The sequence below is a fragment of the Gadus morhua genome, chromosome 7 (assembly GCF_902167405.1).
Source record: "Gadus morhua chromosome 7, gadMor3.0, whole genome shotgun sequence".
Lineage (NCBI taxonomy): Eukaryota > Metazoa > Chordata > Actinopteri > Gadiformes > Gadidae > Gadus > Gadus morhua.
Window position 1 is genome coordinate 28,440,437 of NC_044054.1, and position 26,213 is coordinate 28,466,649.

General features: G+C 44.6%; 2 protein-coding genes across 8 annotated transcripts; one reads left to right on the forward strand and one right to left on the reverse strand.

Annotated features, from left to right (window-relative positions):
• uimc1 (ubiquitin interaction motif containing 1) lies at window positions 1-16,299 on the reverse strand. Of its 7 annotated transcripts, XM_030360851.1 has the most exons (23): window positions 15,934-16,060; window positions 15,542-15,660; window positions 15,266-15,344; window positions 14,695-14,813; window positions 14,284-14,440; window positions 12,974-13,134; window positions 12,273-12,626; window positions 11,439-12,146; window positions 10,729-10,810; window positions 10,415-10,521; window positions 10,152-10,270; window positions 9,371-9,608; window positions 8,238-8,342; window positions 8,093-8,133; window positions 7,641-7,822; window positions 6,940-7,001; window positions 5,909-6,068; window positions 4,223-4,501; window positions 2,828-2,912; window positions 2,601-2,715; window positions 1,807-1,855; window positions 1,608-1,635; window positions 1-578 (listed from the first exon to the last, which is right to left on the reverse strand). In XM_030360851.1, the coding sequence occupies exons 2-23, from the start codon at window positions 15,632-15,634 to the stop codon at window positions 314-316; spliced, it is 3,588 nt and encodes a 1,195-aa protein (XP_030216711.1). In that variant the 5' UTR covers window positions 15,635-15,660; window positions 15,934-16,060; the 3' UTR covers window positions 1-313. The 7 variants fall into 7 exon arrangements, with proteins under 7 accessions (XP_030216711.1, XP_030216707.1, XP_030216710.1 ...); XM_030360847.1 differs by having other exon boundaries at window positions 11,439-12,626; window positions 16,011-16,299; XM_030360850.1 differs by having other exon boundaries at window positions 11,439-12,608.
• Window positions 16,158-25,931, forward strand: znf346 (zinc finger protein 346). The gene is made up of 7 exons (XM_030360857.1): window positions 16,158-16,435; window positions 17,576-17,679; window positions 17,923-18,024; window positions 18,205-18,352; window positions 19,620-19,889; window positions 21,853-21,952; window positions 22,260-25,931. Exons 1-7 carry the CDS (start codon window positions 16,342-16,344, stop codon window positions 22,540-22,542), a joined length of 1,101 nt encoding a protein of 366 aa, XP_030216717.1. The 5' UTR covers window positions 16,158-16,341; the 3' UTR covers window positions 22,543-25,931.
• Window positions 25,932-26,213: the final 282 nt, after the last annotated feature.

A 26,213-nucleotide genomic window follows, 5' to 3' on the forward strand; every position in this document is an offset into this window, starting at 1 on the left:
CACGTTTAAAGGCGTTTAATAAATAAAAGGCATTATTTGTACACATCGAATATTCCCATTATATGTTACTCAGTCAATGAATTCCCAGACATAAAAAGACAAAATAATCCCCCCCCCCATATACAGAAAATCCTCAATGGCCAATCCAAACCATAAGGACGGCACCAATCAGATGAACTGCTGACCTCGTCAGACACAGCATTGTGAACATTTGGCGAGCATCCTCTTAAAAAAGATAAAACATTGTCAAAGAGCTTCGTTGGTAAATCATGTAAACAAGTCTTTTAAATCAGTACTCTGCGCAATTGGAAGTTCATCTGCGTTTAAACTTCCGTTTGAACCCTCCTCCTCCTCCTCTTCCTCCTCCTCCTCTTCCACCTCTCCGGCCCCGGGATCTCTGGCTGGGCTCCCGGGGGGCAAGCTGCCTCCTGAAGTCCACCAGGCAGTCCGAGGCCTCGGAGATGGACGTGAAGGCCCGGATGGGAGAGTCGCTGACCTTGAACGTGGACGGCTGTCCGCTGCCTCCTTCCTCCGATTCGTCGTCGTCGTCGTTGCTGCTGCTCAGGTCGATCACGGCTCTGAGGGGTGGACAGGAGGACATGTTCTTTAGTGCGCTGCGTACGTTTCTCCGAGACCTCTCCCCTCCGTGGAACTCTGTGCGCAACATTCTCTACAGTCCGCTGGGTCGCCATCAAACAACTGGGCGGACTCGCCCACTAGTGATGTCACTAAGGGACAGGGAAGGGCATAATCACACTTACACCTAGAGGCATACTATCACCCTTTTAATATCGACACATACAACCCAAAGGTTCTGCGCTTGAGCGACAAGGGGATGCTTCTCATTTTTAGAAAATGCCACCATACAGGCCATAACGTTTTTATGCTAGTGGAGTCTGTATCTGTGTGAGGGGACCTTAAGAAGGACACAGATAGAGGAATGATAGACACAAGACAGTTATAGAACACTAGAGGAAATGTGTGAGATATGTACTGGACACTCCTCACACCGCCCGATGTAACAAGCTGCCTACTGCTTAAATCAGTACCAGGCCTTGAGAACAAAGAGCCTTCACGGCTACAGTTCAGGGCAGTAAAACAGAGGTGGACGCTTTGTTCCCCAACCAGCACACTGGGACGGCGCGAGTTTCTTCTTATCAACGGATGAATCAATTATTGTTGTGACTTTGAGTATTCGAAAGTCAACAGCCGGGAATCAGAGCAGGCCAGTGGATGGTGACCCTCGGGTGTGGATCCACTCTCCAACCCCAGGACCCCTCCACTGCCCTTGGAGGGAGGGGGGGGACCACCCCAGCACACGGCCCCTGAAGAGAGCCTTTTCTAGGGGCCCGACCCACTCGGCTGTTTTCAAGTGACCAAAGTGAGAGCACCGCCTCATAAACTAAACAGAGTTTCTTATATCATCTAAAAGCTAAAAAGAGTTTAGTTTATGAGTTTAACAAATTTCATATAATCTATTTAATTATTCCCCCAATTTTCTCATAGTCCCTATTGCCCTCTTTTGATTGATTTGATGTGAAGGACTGCGTTGCTTGCATTGAGAGATCCTAGATACAGTTCTTGTGTCACTAATCTATAGGACTTACGTGGGGAGTTTGGACACGGAGGGACCACCTTTTAAATGATAAACAAAACACAGAAAAGAGCAGTCAGCAGGAATCAATATAACTTGGTAATTCTCACACACACACACACACACACACACACACACACACACACACACACACACACACACACACACACACACACACACACACACACACACACACACACACACACACACACCTGGATGTCTGCGCTCCGTTTTCTCAAGGGCTGACAGCAGGTCGCCCTTCTGGGTGGATGGAGAGAAATACATAAAAGGTCACGAACCTCAGCTCTGCATGCTTATGTTACCATCCTATCTGACCAGTTTGGGCCCCCATTTCCTCTGTATCCACCCCTGGAAGGAGGGATCCCTCCTCCGTTTCCTCCCCCGGGTGTCGGCTTTGATAGTCGGGGGAGTCTTCCCTTCAGAGGGCCTTAAGGGCTCTTTATGGTTCCACGTTCACGCAACGCAAGGGGGGTGACGGACCCCTTACGTCCTTGCGGACCCTTCTTGCGACCACCCCAAGTGCCGGACGTGCGCCGCCCAAAAATCCTAACCTTCCGTCGAGGCGACGCGGCAGCAAGGGCTGTGATTGGCCGCTTACTAAAACCCGACGCAGAACCATAAACCTTCGAGGCGTCTGCGCCGAGGCGTCTGCGTGGTCCTAGCGTTGCGGGAACGTGGGGCCATAATCAGCCCTTTAGGGTGGAGGGCTGGCAAAGAATAACAACCGGGGACTCGTATAGTGCTTCAATATGTAAGGTTGCCTCTGAAGCCCTTTGAGACTGGAACTAAGGCCTACTAGAGTCACGTACAACCGTTGTCTCATTAAGGAGGGCTGGCACATCGCTGCCTGTATCACCCCGTGATCATCTCATTTAAACCTGTATCCCTCTGAATTAAACCAACATCGTAGCTTTCCTACGGAGAGTCCTCCTATAAACTACTCTTTCATGAGCCATGCAAATCGAGTGGAGGGCAGCGTCGTTACGGGCGAGGCGGTGTGGGCGCGCTGCCTCTGGATGCAGCTCTCCGTGTGCCGCGAGTACTCGGCCAGCGGGACGGACTTGTGGCAGACGTAGCACCTCTCCCGCCCCTGAGGAGCCCTGTGGGGGACAGCATGGATGGGTCAGCCTCACTGTGTACACCGGGGGGTCATTCACTGGGTACACCAGGGGGTCAGACTCACTGGGGGGGGGGGGGGGGGGGTGTACTTACGGGCCGTGGCCGGATGGATCGCCGTCTCCACGATCTTCCGTCGCTAGGGATTTCAGAGCCCTCCTCTTGCTCGGCCTATGGGACACTGGGAGGACGAGAGTGCACACACACACACACACACATACATACAAACGCGCGCGCACACACACACACACACACACACACACCCCTTTATGTCCGTGGTCATAGTAAAGGCATTACTTTGCGAAACTTTATGGATTTCTTGTAACCAAACCATTAATCCAATTTTGATAGCGATTTAGATTTTAGCGTCAAACGATCACAAAATTAACATAATTGATTATAATTATTTAGATTATTATTATTATTATTAATAATGTTTTATAGAACGGGCAGAACAGCTGGATACATATCTGTACATCATTTTAGATTGGAACATTTTCTTTTTGACCATTTTGTGGCCTGAAATTTCAAAGTTCTCAGATACAAATTTTCTTTTGTGAGAGACATGCTGAATAAATACATGTTTTCAAACTCAAAAATAATCGTCTGAATAATCGTGATTTCAATATTGACCAAAATAATGATTTTTATGATTTTTCCCATAATCTAGCAGCCCTAGGCAATACTATAGTATTGTTCTAGATGTTTATAGGAGTTGTTTGGCCCCATGGCTAGAATGTAGACAAGTCACATGTAACATGACTCGCGGATGGGTTATCTCCATATAAAATAAAGAAATCATGTCTTTTGCAACTATCTTACTACTACTACTACTACTCCACCGGCCCTGCGGCCTAGATCAAAACCAACCAGGCCTTTTTTTAAACCAGTCTTTTCATCTTTAATACTGCAATACAGCCCATAAGAGTCTGACGGCCATCCACTTTTGGCGACGACCACTCTGAGGGGAGCAGCTAGAAGTGACGAGCGTGCGGGCCGAGCGATCGAACGAGAGCAGCCTGGGTAATCAGGAACGTTGACTGCATCATTAAAACAGGTCATAGAGTTACGGCAGTGACTCTGGCTGCTAAGTGACCGCCGCAGCCTTATTTCAGCCAGGAAGAACACTACCTGACCAGATATATTCAAGAACATTTTATATTGAATAAAGACTAGTTCAAAGTGTATTCTTTTTGCCCAAAAAACGATGTTATATCACTGCGGTTTATGTCCCCTTCCTTTTAGGAAAATGAATCTCAAGGTCCAAAATGTACTTTTACACTTTTGTATTTTTACCCAGCAGTGTAAATATCAACACCATACAAATATTTTAATAGTGAACCCGGATTTTTTTTAGTTGGTTACAGGTGTTTATTGTGTAACCTGTCGGATGTCCTAATTTGCTTAAGCCATTCCGACCTGGTTTCTAGTCATAACGTCCATCACATCACCGTGAACCCTGCCGGTACGCAAGAGATCAGGGTTAATCACCTGGCGAATCCTCTACAGGGCTCTCCACTACTTCCTGCTCGCCGTCACAGAAGGCGGCGTGCATCTCGATCTCGGACACGGGGAACGCGCTCTGGCAGATGGGGCAGTCCACGCTAGAGGCCGCCTCCAGCCCCGCCTCCGGCCCCGCCTCCTTCCTCTCTTCTGCCCCTACAGCTCCCTGCGTCTCCTCCTCCACCTCCTCCTCCTCCTCCTGCCCAGACAGCAGTGCCTGCTCTCTGCTGGGACTCATGACAGCCGGCTGCTCACAGTCGCCCCCAGCTGGAGGGAACAGAGAGAGACCAGACAGGAACATGTTAGATTCTGTTCATCTGTTAGCAATGGAAGCCTTGTTCCTTTTATTTTTTTTATGTCCTCACACTTCACTTCACAGTGAACGACTTTAAGTGAAATCGAGGAGCAAAACACTGAACAGCAGAACACAACAGTAACAGTTTTTGAGCCAGCATTTCTTTTCTGATCGAGTTGAGAGGTTTAAAATTCAACACTGGTTAGTTCCGTTCACATATCATCGAATAATAACCAAATGCCTTCTTTTCTTTGTTTTACCCTTTAGTGTATTGAGAGGTGATTGAGGTTCAAAGGTATAAATTATGTCAAAGTCTAAGTTTGTGTGAGTGTGTGTGCATAGAAGTTAAGACTGCAGAAGGCTGGCTAGCGTTAAATGTTTAGCATTTTGGTCTTTAAAAACCATGAGAATGTATCTCTGACATCAGCTAACCCTTGAACTTTTCCCTCCTGTTCACGGTCTCCTCACACCTGAACACAATCCTAACTAACTGGGTCTTCCCATTGGCTTGAGCCTGCTCAGCTACCCCCATCCTCTTCCACGTTTATAAGAAGTACAGATGTTACAACAAGATAGTTAGTCATGAATTTGATACAATTCATTGAAATGGTATTCACAAGCAAACGGACATAAAAAAAACCGGATATAATAATTAGTGATAGATCTAGGCTTTCTCAATTGTGGTTTCACTTAACATGAGAACATAATGTGTTTCTAAGGTGAAGCCTAATTAGACACGATTAAACATTGTGTTGACTTGTATTTAACCAGACTGTTGACATTCCCCGAGGATAATGGTCTCACTTCAACATCTGAAAAATGATTGTGTAAAAAAACATACCAGAGATTTTTTGAATGCCTAGTGCATTATTGTCAACATCTGTGAAATGTTTAGTATTATAGAAGGTCATAGAATGGAGATGCAAATGCCTCAGGCACTACCCTGTCCTGGCTTGTATTGTCGTAGGGCGAGGCCGAACAACAATAGCTTGATAAAGAGGAAGATCCAACACTCTGGGTGTTCATGAGCAAGGCATTTCTGACTCTTGCTGTACCGCCCCCAAAAAAAGATGGTGCTTATTCCAACAAATCAACGTTAGGCCTCACAGCTTGGATACACCCAGAGATATCGAATCAACGTCCCTGCATACAGAAGCCAAACTATGGCTGGAATGGTAAGAACTATGGATGACAAACCGTGAAATGTGAGATGAAATACAAAACCTTCTCGCCTGAGGCTACAAGAGTCAGACACCTTGGCTCGGAGATGTCATTTGAAGTATATTCATATTCACATAAAAAAATATAAACTGATGATGGCGTATGCTGACGGAGAGGTTACCAGCACTGAACAACGTGTCAGTGTTTTATTAACCTACCGTCCTCCTCTGCCTCTTCCTCTTTCTTGTTGGGGTCCTGTGTGTGAGTCTCCTCCTCCTCCTCCTCCTCCTCCTCCTCCTCCTCCTCCCCCTCCCCCTCCCCCTCGCCCTCCCGACTGCGGGGGAGACTCTGGAGTAGGGAGGGGCTGTCAGGCTGAGTCTGTTGTCACAAAAGGAGTTCCGGTTACACCCTCTGTTTCTTTCCATTAACCTGCACTGCCACTTTTGACCTGCGGCAATTTAATCCATTCACAAAACAGCCACACTGCAAAAAACACGCCCATCCACGAGTCCATCCATCGAGAGAATCTTTGATCTACAAATCCTTTTGTGAGGTCCACTTTTGCTCCTAAAATATTCAGGTATTCAGACATGTCTCTAAAAATGGCACGGCTAAAGCTGTAGTAACAACTCCAACCACTAGAGGCTGCTAAAGGGAAAACATACATAGTGCAGTCCTCCATAGAAAACCCTACTTCTGTTCACAGCAGAGAGCTTTAACTTGCTTATTTCACTGGGGTGTTGTGATGTTTCTTCGTGTCTAATCGTTAATCTCTTGTGGTTTGCAGGTTGTGAAATCGACATGGCCGTTGGCAACACGTCCTGCTGGGTGTCGCATTACGACATTAAACCTCAACAGTTCCTGCTCAACACCTCAACGGCCATTAAGGGACGTGTCAGGGCATTTTTTTTTATGTTTGGCCACATGACAAAAATGTTTTAGATGGAGATAAGATAAGACTTTATTGATCGCAAGAGAAAAATGCCTTGATATAAAATACAAAATATTTACAATTTATGAGTTCAGGTAATTGAAGGGTCCAAAGTGGCTCAATCTAATTAAAATAGGGGGACAGAAGAGACTTTACTCTACATAGCCTGGCTCTTCATGCTAGTGGCGACCATGTTCAGCAGCAAGTTATCTTGCGTCAAAGCCACGGCTGCTCCCTGCAACACTGGCTTGTGATCGCATACAATGTTACAACGCAGCCAAGCCGCGTCATGAGACCACACAAACTGCTGCTTCTTACCTCCTCTGTTGCATCGGTCCCCACCTCCAGAACCTGAGTCTCGTCGCCACTGAGCTGCGTCTCTTTAGTTCCAAAGCGCAGAGGATTTACGTTAAATAAATGCATCGTGCTGAATGACACAAACCTCACAAATAGCAACTGAGTCACTAGAGCTTGATGGTATTATTCACATTAAAAAAGGCTAAATAGAACAGGCTCAAATGATACATCTCAACAGGATAATTGGATTCAGTTTGTTTATAACCGATTGATATTGAGTATTTTATGACCGAGAAATCCTGGAATAATACAGCGCTGTTGCCTTCTCGCTAGGGCTGCTAGATTATGGAAAAAAATCCTAATCCCGATTACTGAAACGATTATTTTTGAGTTTGAAAACATGCTGCATTTCTTCAGCATTTCTCTCCAAAAGAAACACTTTGTAACTGAGAGCTTTGAGATTTTCCCTTAATAAAAATACGCAAAATGTTAAAATGTGCTAATCGAAAATAATGTACAATTATGTATCCAGCTGTTGTTCTACAAAAAATTAAATGAATAAGATAAATAAAAAGAAAATAATAATAATTAAAAAAAATCAGTTCAACTTGATTGTAATAGTTTGGAGATCATTTGCGTGAGAAAAAAAATCAAAATCGCTATCAAAATCCGACTGATTTCAAAGCCCCACTTCCCGCTATACACAGACCGTGCCGCCGTACCTGGACACATGTCACAGCCCACCACATCCAGGTCCTCTTCGGCCTCCTCCACCGGCTCCACGCCCTTCCTCTTCACGTCCTCCTCCCTGCCTCCTTCGTCTTCGTCTTCGTCGTCGTCCTCCTCCTCCGATGGCTTCACCCCTGCTGCTCTTCTTCTGGATCGGAGGCCGGGTCGACGCAAACTGTTTAAACCCAAACCAAACAGAACCAACTTTATCTACACATTGTATACGTGTGGTTATGGACACATTTAAACGCCCCGAACAGATTTCGGAGAGGGCACAGCTTGTTATGGTTCTAGTTTCTGTGCCATAAGTGGCCGCTCCATATTTCATATTGAAATAAATTCCTATTATTTGTGCACTAGTTGTGTGTCCAGCTATAGCTGCATTAAAAGGTACACCAAAGCCATAAAGGATCAATAATTATAACAATTTGAACGTGGATATTACCTTATGGTGGGGATCAGTTCGGGAGAGTCCTCCAGGGGTTCCTACAATGACAGAGAGTAGGTTTGTTTTAACAGAGAGCAGAACGTTGATTTCAGTTGTTGGAAGTTGTTGCAAGATGGCCGACTTCCGGAAGCCAATGGGTTACCTCCGGTGTGGGGGTGATGCCGGCGCCCCACTCTGCCTTCCTCAGTAGGCCTCTCTGAGCGTTCTTCAGGCTCTTCTCGTACACCTCCATCTGGGCCAGGATCACCTGGAGGACCAGTAGCAGAACGCCAGCGGGGTTAACCACAGCCAGGCTAGAGCAGTTCAGAGCAACGATGCAGGACAGGTGGGGGCAGGCGGTAGGGATGTAGGGATGATGGACACAAGAGTACAGATGGAAGTAACAGAAAGGGAACCGGTTCCTGTTTCATCATCATTCATCCAGCTTTAAAACCGTATGTATCTGATAAGACCTGGGTAGTTCATTAAGAAGATCATCTGTGTTTACAGCTTTAAAACCGTATGTATCTGATAGGACCTGGGAAGTTCATTCAGAAGCTCATCCATGTTTACCAACTTAAAAACAGTATGTATCTGATAGGACCTGGCTAGTTCATTCAGAAGCTCATCCATGTTTCCCAACTTTAAAACAGTATGTATCTTCTAGGACCTGGCTAGGTCATTAAGAAGCTCATCCATGTTTACCAACTTTAAAACAGTATGTATCTGGTAGGACCTGGGTAGTTCATTCAGAAGCTCATCCATGTTTACCAGCTATAAAACAGTATGTATCTGCTAGGACCTTGGTAGTTAATTCAGAAGCTCATCCATGTTTACCAGCTATAAAACAGTATGTATCTGCTAGTACCTTGGTAGTTAATTCAGAAGCTCATCCATGTTTACCTACTTTAAAACAGTATGTATCTTCTAGGACCTGGCTAGTTAATTCAGAAGCTCATCCATGTTTACCAACTTTAAAACAGTATGTATCTTCTAGGACCTGGATAGGTCATTAAGAAGCTCATCAATGTTTACCAACTTTAAAACAGTATGTATCTTCTAGGACCTGGATAGGTCATTAAGAAGCTCATCAATGTTTACCAACTTTAAAACAGTATGTATCTGCTAGGACCTGGCTAGTTAATTCAGAAGCTCACCCATGTTTACCAACAAAAGTATGTATCTCATAGGACCTGGGTAGTTCATCTAGAAGCTCATCAATGTTTACCAACTTTAAAACAGTATGTATCTGCTAGGACCTGGGTAGGTCATTAAGAAGCCCAGCGGTCTCCCCACCTGTGTGTATCTGTCTGGGTCCAGGCCTTGAGGGCAGAAGGGCACCCCCCAGAAGTAGTGCACCAACGGCCCCCCTCCGGACCCCAGTGGGGGGGCAGGGACCCTACTGGAGGGCTCCTGGGGGTGGGAAGGCCCCGGCCCCGACCGAGGGACCCGCGGACAGGAGGTGCTGGTGTCTGAACCAGCCGCCTCCAGGAACACGACGGCAGGGACGGGATTCAACCTCAGACGCTTCGGACTGGGAACCAAGCAAAAACAAAAAAACGTAATGAACCACATTTTCCCCCACGACAATATTTAGTATATAAAGTGCTTTCATCATCACTAAGGGCACTTGTTCTTGCACCCATCCACACCCACACATTATCGTCATCAGCTTTGTTAGTTTGGTAGACAGGAGTTTGGGGCAGGAGTTATAACAGTACATTCCGTGCATTCGCGAGCATGATCGCTTTACATGTGATCAATAAGCAAATGCAAGGCAAGATCTGGAAATCTGGACAACAAAACAATGTGAAAAAAGTTTTCACAATCACAGACTACCGAGTTTACTTTAAGGCACCACTCTAAACATTGCAACTGCAGCGCCGGTTATAAAAGGCATTCCGACTTGCAATCCTTCATTATAAAATATCGGTAAAAAAAATAAATCCATCATTCTAGATTTGTAATAAGTGGAAACTAGTGTGTGACTTAGTGTGTAATTAGGGTGGTCTTGCATCCAGGGCAGTGAGAGAGATCCCTGATCCAGTGGTTCTCCGTCACCAGTGGGTTTCCCTACCTGTGGCTGGAGGTGGCTGACGGGGCTGACCCGCTGTGTTCAGGGGAACACGTCGGGGGCTCAGCCTGCTGCGGGCGCCTCTCCTCAGGGAAGACAGGACTGGGGGACCCCTCTGACTGCTGTGGAAGCCGGGAGATGTGGATGTTGACATGAAGCAGCGGATTGATGATGCCAGGGCGGGATTGTTTGAAATTTCACAGCCGACAGAAGTTGGAACGAGCGTAGTGAATCGCACCAATAACCAAACTGGAGAGCGAGTTTACCTCCAAGTCTTCCTCGCTTTCGGACCAATGTAAGGTCATGTCACTGGTCATCTTCATTATTTCTGGGATGGACTCCTCATCCTTCTTGGTGGGCTTCTCTTTACCGGCTGAAATCAGGAGGATTAAAATCCACACATCAAGTATTGCCCTCTACCGGCTCGGCTCAAGTACAACGTGCTCATTGATTCAGGCCCAGAAGATGATGGGCTGCAATATACGACGGATCCAGCAGAGAACACAGATTAGACAGAGCTGGGACGGCCATTAACACACATGGTGTCATCGTTCTATGAATGAATAAAGGAAGACGTTACCCAAGGCAGCTGTTGTTGGCTTGCCGACGTGGTCCGGGGACGTGGATTCAGACTCTGCATCCTTGTGGTTCAGCCCGTTTGTCTGCAGTCAAAACAAAAACACAACACAAGACTTGGTTGAAGGGTACGATCACAGTTGGTGAATGACGGAAGGCTTTATAAATAGTGGTTGGGACAAGATGGAATTAGATATTAATTGTAACATCCAGGCCTATGACAAAATGGTTTTAAAAATAATTAACAGTCTGCATGTGTCTAATTTTTCAAGCAAGCTGTTTATTTATGATATATTTGATAAGAGAACGTAAACCCAGATGATGTTGCAGTGGGGTATAGAAAATGTTTGAAATGATGGGTACAGACACATTTGAATTGGGAGATTAATCATTAGTGAATAATCGTACGAGGAGAGGATCTGGTGAAGATGCTGCAGAAGATACAACTGGATGAACTTCAAACCATGCACTTATGGTCGGCCTATCCCATTTCTACGCAAGCCGTCAGTCAGCGAGGGCTCTTCGTCATTTTCAATGGTATACCCTCCTAGTCAAAAGCATAGTCTCAGATTTTCCGTATAAGCAGCTCATAAACAGTTTATTATCAAGACATTCACACGACACTGCACAGCAGAGGGGTTTCAACCGGGACAAGATCCATTCACTTGCCGCCCCACAAATGGTCATGTGAACAGGGCCCTGCGTAACACTTACCTTCTGAAGGCACTGTCGTGGCTGTCGGCTCTCCTTATTAGAAATGGCAGAGCAACTGTCCTGGCTGCTGGATTCCTGGCCTATGGTAGCCAGAAGAATGCTACTTCTTTCTGTCCTGGTACTGCCAAATACTGGACTGGTCCTCCCAAATACTGGACTGGTCCTCCCAAGTACTGGACTGGTCCTCCCAAATACTGGGCTGCTCCGGCCAGATCCAGTCTTTGGCAGACTAGTCTTTCCAAATCTTGGGCTTTCCTCTCTAAAATCTGGTCTGGTCTCACCACTGACTTTCCTGCTCTTTACAAATAGCGGACTAGTCCCGCAATGCTCTGTCCTCACAGAACAGCCATCTCTCAACAAGTCTTTGGCCTCTCCCTTCCCGGTCAAGGCTGGACTTTTTGGGAACGTCAGACCTTTAGACAACGTGTTACTAGCAGAATGAATTGGTCTCTTGGAACGACTTAGCTTGGAAAACTTTAAACCCTCTGGGAACTTATCGTCATCACAGGTAGGCAGTGACTTCTGACTCGTGACTGAGGCAGCGATCTGGTTTTCATAGTCCGAAGCCTTTGTGGATTCAACCCTAGCAAATACAGGACTCTTTGCCGCGATGCATCTGTTATCCAAAGCCCTTGTGGATTCAACCATGCCAAATACAGGACTCTTTGGTGCGGTGCTGGTGTTATCCAAAGCCTTTGTTGAGCCAACCCTGCCAAATACAGGACTCTTTGGTGCGGTGCTGGTGTTATCCAAAGCCTTTGTTGAGCCAACCCTCCCAAATACAGGACTCTTTGGTGCGGTGCTGGTGTTATCCAAAGCCTTTGTTGAGCCAACCCTGCCAAAGACAGGACTCTTAGGACAGTTAAAACGTGGATCAGTCTCTCCAATTACTTCCACATCTGGATCTGAACAGTCAGCACTTTTTGGGAATTTCGGCTTCTTGGAATACCCTACGTTGTCCGAGTTTGTTGCGCTGCTTGGAAACGTGGGGCTATTTGACGGGGAGGTTAGAGATGTCTGGGTGGAGGTCAGACTCTGCTGAGAGCACACGACGAACCCAGAGGTTCTGCAGGTCTTTAGTATCCCCGGACTCAACCTGGGCAGTTGAACATGGAGTTTGCTGGCCGAGGAAGACGGTTTGAAGGTTTTAGGGAGCAGGCAGGGATCAGTCTGGGAGGAAGAAAAGTCCTGAGGTTCATCCGGGTTGAATGGATTCGTACAAACACGAAGACATTAGAGAGAAATTACACAGTGGCAGAGGCCTGAGTTTCACATGTCATTTGAATGGAGCTTTTGTGATTAAAGGTTGAATCTCAAATCAAAAAAAGACATCAATATCAACTATTACACTAGCTTCCTGCTAGTACCATGGCAACAACTATTGTCATGCATTGAAGTACCATTTCTGTTCCCACCCATGCAGTGTGGCTTTAACGACGAGGCCAGAATAAGATCCCATTTTAATTTAAATATGTAAAGATGTTTCTGAAAGCCCATGGTGTTAAGATGTTAGGTAATATGAGCGATTGACTGACCTGAGAACAGAGTGGCTCCAGTGTGGAGCTCTGAGAGCAGATCTTCTGGGTCTGCGGGAGGTCAGCCCGCTCCAGGACCGGAACGCCATCTTCCCTCTTCCGTTTTCTCATGTTATGCTTATGATTCCCTGCGCCTCTCGGGTCTAGGGAACCACACAGCGCTAACCGAAAGACGGGGGCGTTTGTTACAGAGGATAGTGGGGGACATGAATGTAGGACTGGGGCGGTATGGCAGAATGTATCATCAGTTACATTTAGGGCATTTAGCAGACGCTTTTATCCAAAGCGACTTACAATAAGTACATGTGTCATAAGAAGGGAAACAATATATCTCTGTCGGTACAGTAGAGATTAGGGCTGGGCGATATGACCAAAATATCATATCCCGATATAGGTAATTCATATCCCGATAACGATATTTATCACCACATTTTCTGTAAATTCAATGAATAAATACCGTATTTTCCGCACTATAAGGAGCACCGGAGTATAAGCCGCAGCAGCTAAATTGAATGATGTGTACATAAGCCGCACTGGACTATAAACCACAGGTGTTTTAATGTTTAATTACCATTAGGGCTGGCCCAAATGCCATTTTTCAGGCTTCGAATATTCGTTGGTTTTTCCGAGCGAATATTCGAATACTCGTTCCAGAAAAAAGCACCATCAAAAACAACATTAATAATCCATATATACTCCCTAGAACCGATTTTGACAGTATCTGCATATTTTGTTGAAGATTTAATAGCTTTTGAAAGTTAATTAGTAGGCCTAAGTAGGTTGAAGTTCCTTAGTTTTTCCCCGTGAAAGCGAACAGCTGTTGTTCCGTTCCAAATCAGCTGTCCTCTGCCGCACCGTTATATAAGCCGCAGAATAGAAAAAAAAGAAAAAAAAGGCGCGCCTTATAAAAGTCCGAAAATTACGGTAGTTTATATAAAGTGACTACATGGAAAGACCTATTTCGTAGCCCCTCTTTTAGGTACGAGCTCACTTTGTCTTGGCTGGTCGTGGGAGTCCTTCTCATATTCAGAATTGTCACGTTCACCCTCCTCCATGTTTGTTTGCGTTGCGTTCATGTGCCGTGTGGAAGAATGTAAAGCGTTGTCCAAATGACGTAAAATATTACCGTAAAGAGTGTGATTTGCGACAAGACGATATAAACGATAGACTAGAGGATAATATGAAACGATAGACATTTATATCATCACACGATATATATCGTCATATCGCCCAGCCCTAGTCGAGATGTTCATAGAACCAAGTGCAAGTAGAATCAATTGCATATGATAGCCTTCCTTTGGTGTACTTACTGTTTTTGACACTCAGCTCTTCAGCCAGCGACACGTTCTTGGGCACCGTGGCTGGGTAGGCGAGTTGCCGCCGGGATGGGAGTTTTGGCGAGGGATCGGTGTTGCCGTGGTATCTTTGGCTTGGAGGCGAGGCACAGGGCTGGGTCTGACTGAACATCTAGAGAGAGACAGAGTCGACAGAAGATGAGGTCGCCTGAGGCGGTACCGTCGTTAGGCTATGAGCCCAAGGCCAGCACAGTAATGAGTTCAACAGGAATCATTGTTACCGATTGGTCAAGGTAAATGTCCCACGATTGCGTCTGTCTTACAAACTTGTACTGATTCACAAGTGACTATTTTAACGATGTAGACGAAGGGCACACTGGAACTAGCTGGAGGTTGTACAATATGAGGCGAGCGCTGAGTTCGTACACTTTCTTTTAAGGCTTCCGTCATGGCCTCTTCCTCCTGCTGGCGCTTGGCAGCAGCATTGCTGGCTTCCTGTTCACTCAGTCGCAGTGCCAGGTCCATCATCTCCTCCTCACTCATCTCTGAAAAGAGCAGGCCACGGTCAAAGGTCAACTACAAATATATGACTGGCCGCCTTCTAAAATTGCTTGTGGAAGCCCATGAATGCAACACTCAATATGCCACTCCATTCTTAATGACAAGTCTGAAGCTTATATTCTAAAGATCCAACACACTTTATTACTGTACACTGATTTTGCGTCTCAAAAGGTAGCAAGCAACAACAGCTAATTATGCAAGGTCAAATATGGATTTAATACAACCCTATGTTGACAACACAATATTGACATATGTGGTGAATACAGATGACAGATTGCTGTAATTAGCATTCACATATTTTTCATGATTACCTTCTATGAAAATGTTTGCATTCATTATTTTAGCTTAATATTTGAACATGATCTTGATGATGTCAACGTTACAGCAAGTGTTGTTTGTTAGTTATTTTGATGCACTTCCGTTCACAGGTTCATACCTTTCGGTTTTGCTTTAACGACCCTTTCACGCCTGCGAGACAATGACATAGAGGAATGGGGAAGCTCTTCTTGAAACATCTAGGAGTGAAGGCAAAAAGGCTTTTACTTTGAAAACCAAATAGAGTACATATCACCTATTAGATAGTTAGTAGTAGACTATTATAAGGGAAATTAACAAAGAGTAGCACAACATCAAAAAGTTATGTTTCTTTTGCTTTTAGTAGAAGAATATAGTAAGGTATTGCATTACAGTGACGACTCATCACTTCTTTCACCTCTTCATCCGTATCATCTGCTTCAACACAGTCCCCATCTCCCCCAGAGGATAAGGCACTGGACGTCTTGATTACTTGCTTTCTAGGAGACATGTTGTTCTGTTTATAAAAACGTTGACCTACAGAGGGAGAAAATACGCGCTCGGTTTAGAAAGTTTAAAACAGTCACTTTTAAAGAGATAGATGTTGACATTGCAAGTAATTTTTTCCAATCTGAATTCCAACAGAATATGACGACACAGTACATCACAGGTGGCGAAACGTCTACTTATCAAGTAGTTAGAATCGAACCGCTGCAGCGGATTTTAAAGTAGATGTAAATACTCAATTTCATTTCAATATGCATATATCAGCGACAGTGTGTGGGGGTGTTACACCGTGCTGCATCATACCATTACTGCGATCAATTGGTTGACTGTCAATGTGTTGTTGATACGTTCACCAAAAAAGTTTAGATGCATTTGCTTACTCTCTTCACACAGCCATGTTGGTTCCTAATCACGTGACCTCAGCCTGGCTGGCGCGTTCCTGTGCGTCACCTACTGGCGGGCGCGTGCTTCAAAACACGAGCGACTGGATGTTAGCAGCAAACTAGCTACCAAAAAGGGAACGAGTCATTGGTGTAGAGTCATAGCAACGCAGTTCCAACAACTTTTGCTTAATCCAGTTTTCGGTGTGCTTGCCTTCGAATCTGTGATGTTCTAGTTACGTTGTTTTCTTTTTGCTAAATAGTAAACAACACAACACATCGCTCCACATTGGACCGAGCGCAACAGAAGTGGCACACGAATTAAACGCGCATGCGCATTGGATCCGCTCTTTGCTGTGAAAGAAAAATGGCCGTAGCGATGCAGATGGAAGATTTCCCCTACTTACCTTCTGGGCCAGCGGAGGGTATGCTCTGTCAATCATATCGTTTTATTCAACAACAACAACAAAAACAACAGAAAAACTGAACTTGTTATTAGAGTCGTATTCCCGCCACCCTCTGGAGGGACGTGTTATCGTCTGTTGACAAGTTAACGATCAATCGGCAGTGCTCCATGCAGACTGGGTGCTAGCTCACCACTGCTACCTTTTCATGCTCCAAGGTCGATTGCCAACATATACATTGGGCGATTATAACTTTGCAATATACCACTTTATTTAAGAAAGAGCAAGGCTAGTCATTGCAACGCAAGTTTGTATATTGTGCAGACGATATCATTTGATATCATTGACAAAATGTGACAAGACATTAGCTTGCTAATGTTGATGCCGTATGCTCCAAATTCCATGCATTTTTTGCACATTTATCCCTGCTAGACCAGGTCATTTTAGGACGTTTATTTGTCCACCATTTAAACTACCAAATAGCGAATGATGAGCTTTTGTGTATGTACTGAAGATGGTGCTGTCGCAAATTTGACCTCCATCCTCCCTGATGATATGATGACGTGCATGACCCAAAACAATCACAATTTGAGAGCACAGCCAAGTGTTTATTCATCACATGCTTCAACGGGCAATCTAAGACACGTCTAGTTACTGTACAGATACAGTTTCACATTTCGCACAGGAGAATACATTGCTGTCTAACTTTTTCTTCTATTGTCTACCCAACTGTCTTTAATATTGTATAGGAGCTATTATTCTCACTACACTGTATGTTCATGCTGATATTTATCTATGAAGACAAAAAACATAGGGGGAAGGACCTTATCATGATTCATCTTGAATTCATAATGGCATTAACAACCTTTCTACGGTTGTGTTATGGGAGTGCATAAATTGAATGATAAATCGCTTAAACGATAATTCTAGTTGCAGCGCAATTGCCAGTGTGAAGTCATCACATCTTTAAACCACTCTGTAGGAAGGATGATTGTGCTTTATTTTGAGTTGAATACTAATCGGGCTCCTGTATAATTTTTTTTCTATTTCACACTATTATATTCTCGGTGTTGCATATTTAGTTCCTGCAAATTGTCCCATGTTATACCATGACTTATTGTAGACAGTTCTGAGTGCCTGGTTTTTGTCTCTGCCCTGCAGTCAACAAGATGATCAAGGAACACAGTGACCTGTTTTCTGACTCCCAGTGTAAAGTCTGCAGCGCTGTTCTCATTTCGGAGTCCCAGAAGTTGACCCACTACCAGGTCGGTCTGCCTCAATGTGGTTACTACGCCTTTCCTGTTTAGACTCTCCAAACACAGTTCTTGAGGGCGTGTTTGGCTGATTGTTTCTGTGGCATGGACTGTAAAACATGATCAGCTAATAACATGAATACGTACAGAAACGTGCAACATCTACTATTCGTTACCTTCATCGTTTTATTTCTACCAAAGGAGATTTATACTTAGGTTTACAACTAAACGACGTGTTTATCGTGTCTTCCTCAGAGTAAGAAGCATGCCAACAAGGTGCGGCGTTACCTTTGCATCCAAAATGACAAGGAGCCCTCCTTGAAGAAGTTCAAGCCTGAATCATCTGTACCTGACAGCGTGAGTCATAAGTCTCCTCAACAACCTCTCTCAAGTCCTTCAGAATCCCACACAGTTGCTATAGCTGTTGTGGATTTATTTCCTTTTGGCAATATCAGGCAGTCCATTTAAGTGTGTGTGTGTGTGTGTGTGTGTGTGTGTACACTTGTCCCCCCCCCCCCCCCCCCTCTCTCCCTACAGGCCTGTAACAATGGAGAAGCAGAGCGATATAAATTGTGTAACCTGTGTAACATGACCTTCTCCTCGGCGGTGATGGCCCAGTCCCATTACCAGGGGAAGGTGCACGCCAAGAACCTCCGGCTGAAGACAGTGGGCCCTCAAACAGCAGGTACCTGTTGCAGGGCTCCAGACTAACTTTTTCCTTGGGTGCACTGGTGCGCCTCAATTTTTTATTTGGGTGCACCAGCACGTATTTATGGTGCACCCAAGTTGTGAGTTGTTGACGGGGGGGGGGGGGGGGGGGGGGCGGGCAGCTGCACCGGTTGCACTGTCGATATTTACGCCACTGATTAATAATATTTTGACCATTAAATAAATGCCTTAAATAAATGCCGAATCTGTATCTCTCATAAAGAATATCGTCAGACAATGCCAAGGGATCGGTTTTGTCCCGAAAAACCCTCTGTCTCCGGAGAGACGCCTGTACGATAAGTGCGCCGAGGTCCATGGGAACACCCACAAATGGTGACGCCATTATCGGAGGAGGGGCTAGGAAGCTGCGCACGCCGATATAAGTAGCCGATCTCCGGGTAGACTCGCTGAAAAGCTGCTCCCGACCAGGTTTGGTTGCGAGCGTAAGTCACCATGGTGATACAGCGACGCTTAAAGAGATCGACTTTCATGGTACACCTAACCCAGGCTTTCAGCTCAACATACCTCGCTAACCCTCTAATTGAGCTTCGTAGTACAGGCCCCTGGATTGGGCTTCGCGGGTTTGTTTACCGGCGTTGCTATTGTTACCGGTCTTGCGTGTTCCAACGGTTTATTAGGTATCTAATAAATCGCTGTCTAATCAATACTTCATTCACTGTCTCTTCCGTGGTCATTACAATATTATGAATAGACTGCTCTGTAAAAAAAAAAAATAATAATAATTATACCAGATACATTTTCAGTCGCACAGGTGCACAGTCGCACTACTCCGAATTCTAGGCGCATGTGCGCCCAAATTAGGCGCACTCTGGAGCCCTGTGTTCACCTTTCCTTTTTAATCTACGACGGGAAATACATGTCAAATACTTCAACCTGTTGGCGGTTGTCTGTGCAAACAGCAAGATAGGTGCACGAACAGAATGTATGGACAGGAATTTGGGGGTTTGGCAATAGCCCCTTCAATGTGACCATGCTATGCATGCTATCCTTTTTTATATTATTTATATCCTATTTAGATTAGTTGTGTGACAGAGCATACCATATAGGCTATTATAAAGAATGCGCTTTAAATATTGCTTGTATTGTGGGTAGGGATTTCTAGGCTATTGAGGAGGATGTATGCATGTTCACTCTGCTCAACCTTTGAATGGGAAGCATGAATGAATGAACCCCTGTCCTGTTGGGAGTGGTCTCATCCGCTCTTACCGCCCCTCTGTCTGCAGCGCCCCAGGCCACCGCGACAGCCCCCCAGCCCAAGAAGAGCCCATCCGCCGCCGCCACCGAGCCCAGGGGCGCGGGGGCTGCGGCGGGGACGGCGGGGACGGGGGACCCGGACCGCTTCTGCTCCATCTGCGAGGCGTCCTTCAACAACCCCCTGATGGCGCAGCAGCACTACGCCGGCAAGAAGCATAAAAAGCAGCTGACCAAGCAGAAGCTGATGGAGACGTACGGGCCCTCAACGTCGCCAGGTCAGGCCGGCTGCGCTCGCCACGGTAAGCTGCAGGAGGGTTTGGACTATGATAAGAATGCAACGACAACGACAACAACAACAACACAAGCGCAGTAAACAGAGGAACAGCTTGTGGGTCCAGTTAGGGAGCGCAGTGTTGCAAAGAAAGGACAACCCCACTAATGCCGTGCACGTGTACATTAGGGGTGTGCCAAATATATCGTCATGACGATGCATCGCGATTCTAATTTTCACGATCTACTGCATCGATTGTTGACGCCAAGAATCGATTATTAATTTTAAAAAATGAATAATTAAAAAAAATATTATAATTTTATATAATATAATATAAATAATATAATTTTTATATAGTTTTATATAGCCTATTCACTTTTTGTGGCATCAGTTTGTCCTCTTATGTTTATGAAATGATTTTGTTGTTATAATGGCAGCTACTTCCAAAAGGGGAAATGTTTGAATGTTTTCATTTCATTGGTTTAAAGGACCACTGAGGCCATGTAAACGGCACTGATTATCCTTATTTTGTTATTTTAAGTTTTATAGATCCTTAGCACTTCTTGTCAGTGTATCCAGTAATAGTCGTTTCAATAAATACAGCTATGTATGAATTGAGTTGCTTTGAGTTATCAATTGAACACACTATCCAGATCATACACAGCCAGTCAGCCACTGGTAATGGCTTAATTTTTTTTAACAGTGTTCAGTGAAAATTCGCAATGCATCGCAATGCATTGCAATAATTCAAGTATCGCGATGCATCGTGATAGAATCGCATCGTGGCATGTGAATCGTGATACGAATCGAATCGTGACTTCTTTGGCAATACCCACCCCTAGTGTACATGGTATTCATGTACGACTATTGCTCGAAGGCCCACTCTCTTTGCCCAGAGAGCCTTTGAGGTTATTTGTTTATCAACACGGCGGATGCGTGCGCAGAATGATGGCAAAAAGAACATTTGTTTGACCGGTTGCCGTGGTTACCATGGTTATCTTAATTTGCAGATGTGGTTTAAATTAGCGATTTTGTCAGCTTTACATTAAACTGATCAGAAGGCGCGGTTACATATAGACCCTAGAGTATCTGCGGTAAAAAGGCTGGGAATTTCGAATTATAAATATGTTTAATCCGTTATAATGTTATCTTTCTGGCTCATAGCTCAGCGGATTAAAATACCTCCCGTTGCCAAGTCGTAGCTAAGGTCCGTCCTATTTATGTGAAAAACGTTATATTTGGATTGTAAAACGCATGAAAATATCAATTAATGATCTTAATTTAATTTTTCTTTGGCAAGTGACCATGGTATAAGTGGGATAATGCCCTTTGAGGTGTCAAAAACGTATTTGATCGATCGTAATTAAAGGGGACTACTTTTTGAGGGAGATGAACTCTAACAGAGTAGGCTATACATTTAATAAGCATGCAATACGAATAAGAAAAGGCATAATTATTAAAGTATTTGAATTGTTTTATTATATTGGCAAGCAAGAGGTAGAATAAATGGGATAATCAGTCTTATTAAAATGGTCTGTGCAACCAACCGCACAACAAGACATGATTGCGGCTCTTGTCGCTCGCGTCTCTTTCTGCAAACGACATGCGCGTAGAGCGGGGAGTGACTAAGAGTGACGTAGACTGATAATCCCTCTATAGCTGGACGCTGACTGGATAACTATACTTTTATGTAATTTACGCCCCCACATAATATTTATTATGTGCAATATTTGGATTCTAAATTATCCATCCATACTGAAAGGCTATGTGACCATATTTGTGACGCTTTTTAAACACTTGCCAACGCCTTCTGGGTATTAGTTGCTCTCAAGTAATCTCACGGTTCAGAAGGCCGGCGTGTGACACTGTGAATTTGTAGCGGTCGCACAGTGGTGACTATGGGCTGACTCTGAAGAGTCGTACGGCGACGGAACGGACCCCCAGTGAAGCGTGTCTCTAACCTCTCCTTCCCCCCTCCTTCCCGTCCGCAGCCTCCACGGTGAAGGGCTACTCCTGCACCCTCTGCAACATCGACCTGAACTCGGTGGAACAGTACCAGGCCCATATCAGTGGCGCCAAACATAAGAACCAGTGAGTACGAGGAGGAGGAGGATCTGTGTTGAGCAAGCCTTTATAGTGTTTTATTGTTTCAAGTATCTGTGGTTGTTATTACAACTTCTAGATAATGCGTATTTTGGGGGGGGGGGGGTTAATGTGTTTGGAAAACATGTTTTTATGTTATTACGTTCCCCTGCTGGTCCAGTTCTTTTCATTTCATTTTGAAAGGTAATTAAAAAGAATCAATGATTGTCTTTTGATGATCCATTCTATTAAAAGTTTGATCTAAAAAAATTCTGTTGATTTTAAAAAAATAACAAAAACATATTTGTCTCCATAGAATGAAAAAATCTGGCATGGGCTCCACAGAAAACCAGCATAAAACGACACAGAACCAGTTCCCCGCTGGCGACTACCTGGCGGCCGACGGGGCCAACCAGTTTTCCACCGGAGACTACCAGTCCGTCGACATGGGCGACCAGTTCAGCACGGGCGACTACCAGTCGGTTGCCCCTGGCAACGAGTACTCTGGCGGGTCGGACCCCTACATTGCCACGGAACACCAGTACATGTCGGAGGGAAACCAGTATTCAACTGGCATACCGGAATGCCAGTACACCTGAGACTGCGAACCGGAGGCCCCCCACCCCCCGAAGCTTCAGCCAGGAGAGAGACAGCGACAGACCCCCTTTTAGGATCGAATCCCACTACTAAACCATCAGTTGACGACACCACCACCTGGTCCCTTTTGAACCCCCTGTATTCATTTCTTTTGGGTTGTTCCAAAAAAAAAAAAAAGTTCATGTCATGTATTTGGTTGGCCTTCCAAACATTTTTGGATCGTAAAAAAAGGAAACTAACAAAAACTGTCTTAGGCCGTGTTCACATTTAGCGTATTTTGTAATAGGGAAAAGTTGAGCCGACCGCTTTAAAAAATTAAGAAAAAGAAACTGTCAGCGTTTTTTGTCCAAAAAGCGCCAAGAGCGTTTTTCTATTGCCTAGCAACGAACCCATTCTGGACCCGACGTTACTCGCCTACTACGTATCCAGGCTAAAGCCCATTAGACATGTCGTAGATATCGACGTGTTCTGTAATTCAAATTCTGTAATGTTCTCTTAATCGTTCCACCGGCACTTTCCCGAGTGATTTGTCTGCCATTGTTTCTTGTTTTGACAGTTGAGAGTTTCCTTCCTGACGAAGTGTCAATGTTCCGCTTGGGATTGGTCAGTTGTCATGCATGCATGATATCCAATTTTTTAACCCCCCCCTGCCCTCCTTATACCACCGCTCAAAACAAACCCAAATTATTTACCATGTTGTCTGAGGTCCTTTTATTTCTTCATGAGCTTCTGAAAGCCATCGCCCCAAACTCAACGTCGAGGCCCCAGCAGTGGGAAGGGGCAGGCTAGCAGTAGCAGCAGCTAAACAGAGAACTACAGCTAGGGCTTAAACACTCCAACTTATTCCAGACTGCATTACCAAGCTGACTCTTACAGTTGAACAACCTCAACAAAGCAATGCTAAAGATGTCCACTGGGTAATGGTTGCGACGTGTGGTCTCCCTTCTGTGTTTGGTCTACGGCAGCCCTGACAGGATCCGCTATAGGGCGGCTAACTGGACGTCCACCTGGTCGACGTGCTGACGGTCTCTCTCCGTTTGAATATCCCTTTAAGTAGTAGTTACGTCCTTGTAATACTCTATGTATATTGTTATTTACTTTCGAAAAAAAAAATCTAAATTCAGTATGGTTTATTGTTAGAATGTAATTGGTAGACTACAAGTGGCCTACAGGTCCAGATACCTTCAGGAGATAACCTGGCCACGGGCTTCCTTGACCAACGGCCCCAGCCAGGCCTAACCCTGGAAAGGACCTTGACCAGGAAGACCAGTTGAAATCCCACTGACATTGTGACTGAGGCAGAGAAATATACTAACCAGGTTTGTGTCCATGTGTGGTATCTCCATTTCAGTGTGTCCTGATAGAGCAGGGTAACTATACTTTTTTTTTAGAGTTGAGTCTGTAATTCTTGGGGTCATAAGGTCAATACCAGGTTACACTAATTTATACGTTTTTAGATTCTCGGTTGGATTTTAGCCTTGGTTTCATAATCAGTGTCTTGTCATTTCGTTGTGGGTGGTCAAAACGTGTTTTGAAACTAGGAAAATGTGATATTGGAATCACATCACCCCTATGATTTTGTGTTTTGACTAAATATTAACTTTTACTTGCTTAAAGGAAAAGTAAACTAGACGTGTGTTATTAGCTGCTGAAACACTAAGATGTCGGTTTGACCACATCAGGTCAGATGGCCACTCCTTGTTTTGTACCGACTGCTCCATTAGGCTATTGACTTGGCAAGTGTTATAAGTGAAATTGAAGCTAACCTAACACATTGGCCGGTTTGGATAAGGCTGTTACAGTCCATATGCTTTTTATTTTATTTTTTATTGCTTGTTATATATTTGAACTGACTCTTCTTACACTTATATTAAAACTTCATACCGTTTAGATTTGCGGTAAAAGCATTTTTCTTTTCTCAAACGGACAACCCAAGTTGTACACTTGGAATTTTTATTTGAATTAATTTAATATAAATGTGAATTATTTTGCAACAGGAACAGCTGTTAATAAATTGCAGGTTTTGCATTTGGAACAGATGCAAAGCTATACTTTTATTTTGTTACCTGCACTGTAGGCTATAGCCTCTCTGCAGATACTATAGCCTCCAGCCCACAGTGACTTCTTTCAGACTGGATCAAAGCTTCGTGGGTGTGTTTCAAATGTGTCTGGAGCAGACAAATTACAGCAGTCAATCCGTTGTGTTCTTCTCTGCCTCACAGGGTCTGGCAAAAAGTGTGTGTGAGCACGTAGTGATCCCGAAAGACTATTGGACATGTTTATATTGAACCTCCTGACCAATCATTCATAACGGTACACAATTATTTCACTAAGTGGGCGTGGCCTATCAGCGTTTACGCTGGACAATGGAAAGCGTTCCTGTCCCGGGTCACACTTGTTAGTCTGTGACCTGGTGAAGAAAACCTTGTCTGCCCCTCATTGAATATCAAGACTAAAAAGCCTTCATCTTGTGTACCTCGGCCATAGCAGTGTGTTATTTGCTTTAGCCACGTGAATATGCGAGTAGCGGGTCGTAGCTGTTCGTATAACAGTTGATGTCATGACGCCGGACGTTTGATTCTACATTTTATAGGAGCTTACTTCGCTGCTGCCCAGTATTTATGTGCAATCTTAATAGAGTACACCGTTTTATTCCGTAACCTGAAATCTTTTTCTTATATTTTAATTTGTTTAATTGAAAAGTTGTGAAGGGTGATGCATTGTGGGGTGGGTGATGGAAGGGCCCCAGATGCAGTTCATCGTCTTGAACTTTTTTAAGTTGTCGGGGAAAGGTTTTAGTACTTTTTCTGAACGGTTCCATCTACTCCTGTGATCAAGAGAAGCAGAATCTGGTCCTGGTGATGGGACGAGTGCTCATCAACACGCACGCACACACACACACACACACACACACACACACACACACACACACACACACACACACACACACACACACACACACACACACACACACACACACACACACACACACACACACACACACACCAATATTGTAAATGATACCTGCAAAATAACATTGCTTTTAAAAACCTCCTTGTTGCGTGTAGCTGTTGTGTTGTAAATTATAAGATTTATTTTCCAGACAAACTATATATTCAATAAGTGCTACCAAGTTGTGCATCTAGTAAAGGACATGTTTGAATTTGATTGTGTGCTTCAGAAGGTTCTTTGTAGGACGTAAGATGCGGACATATGGTGTAGGGGAAGGGGAACTGAGGAATCTTTTGAGACGATTGCTGTTTTTCTGGAGAGTAATAGTTGGACTTCTATTTATGTACAGGTATATGAGCTTTCGAATTCATATTTTGAATGCCATTAGGTATTGCCCTATTAATTCTGAATAAATAAATCGTGTAGAGTACAAATACAACACGACTGATTTTTGTTTTTGTGCAGTTGGTCTCTCTTGGGGTCCCTAGATAGGGCTAGGGAAAAGGATAGGGCCACATGTGATTATTTTTTCGGAGTTCTGAATTGTTACTCTCAGAAAAACGATTTCTAACTTAAATCAGATTTCTGTTATTAAAAAAAGTTTTATAACAACACTACATCCTACAGTGACATACAGCGGCCACTAAGGGGCAGCAACCCATTTGTGACGAGAGCGGTGTGGGCTTTTATTATCGTCTTCGTGTGTGTGGCTGCGTAAACT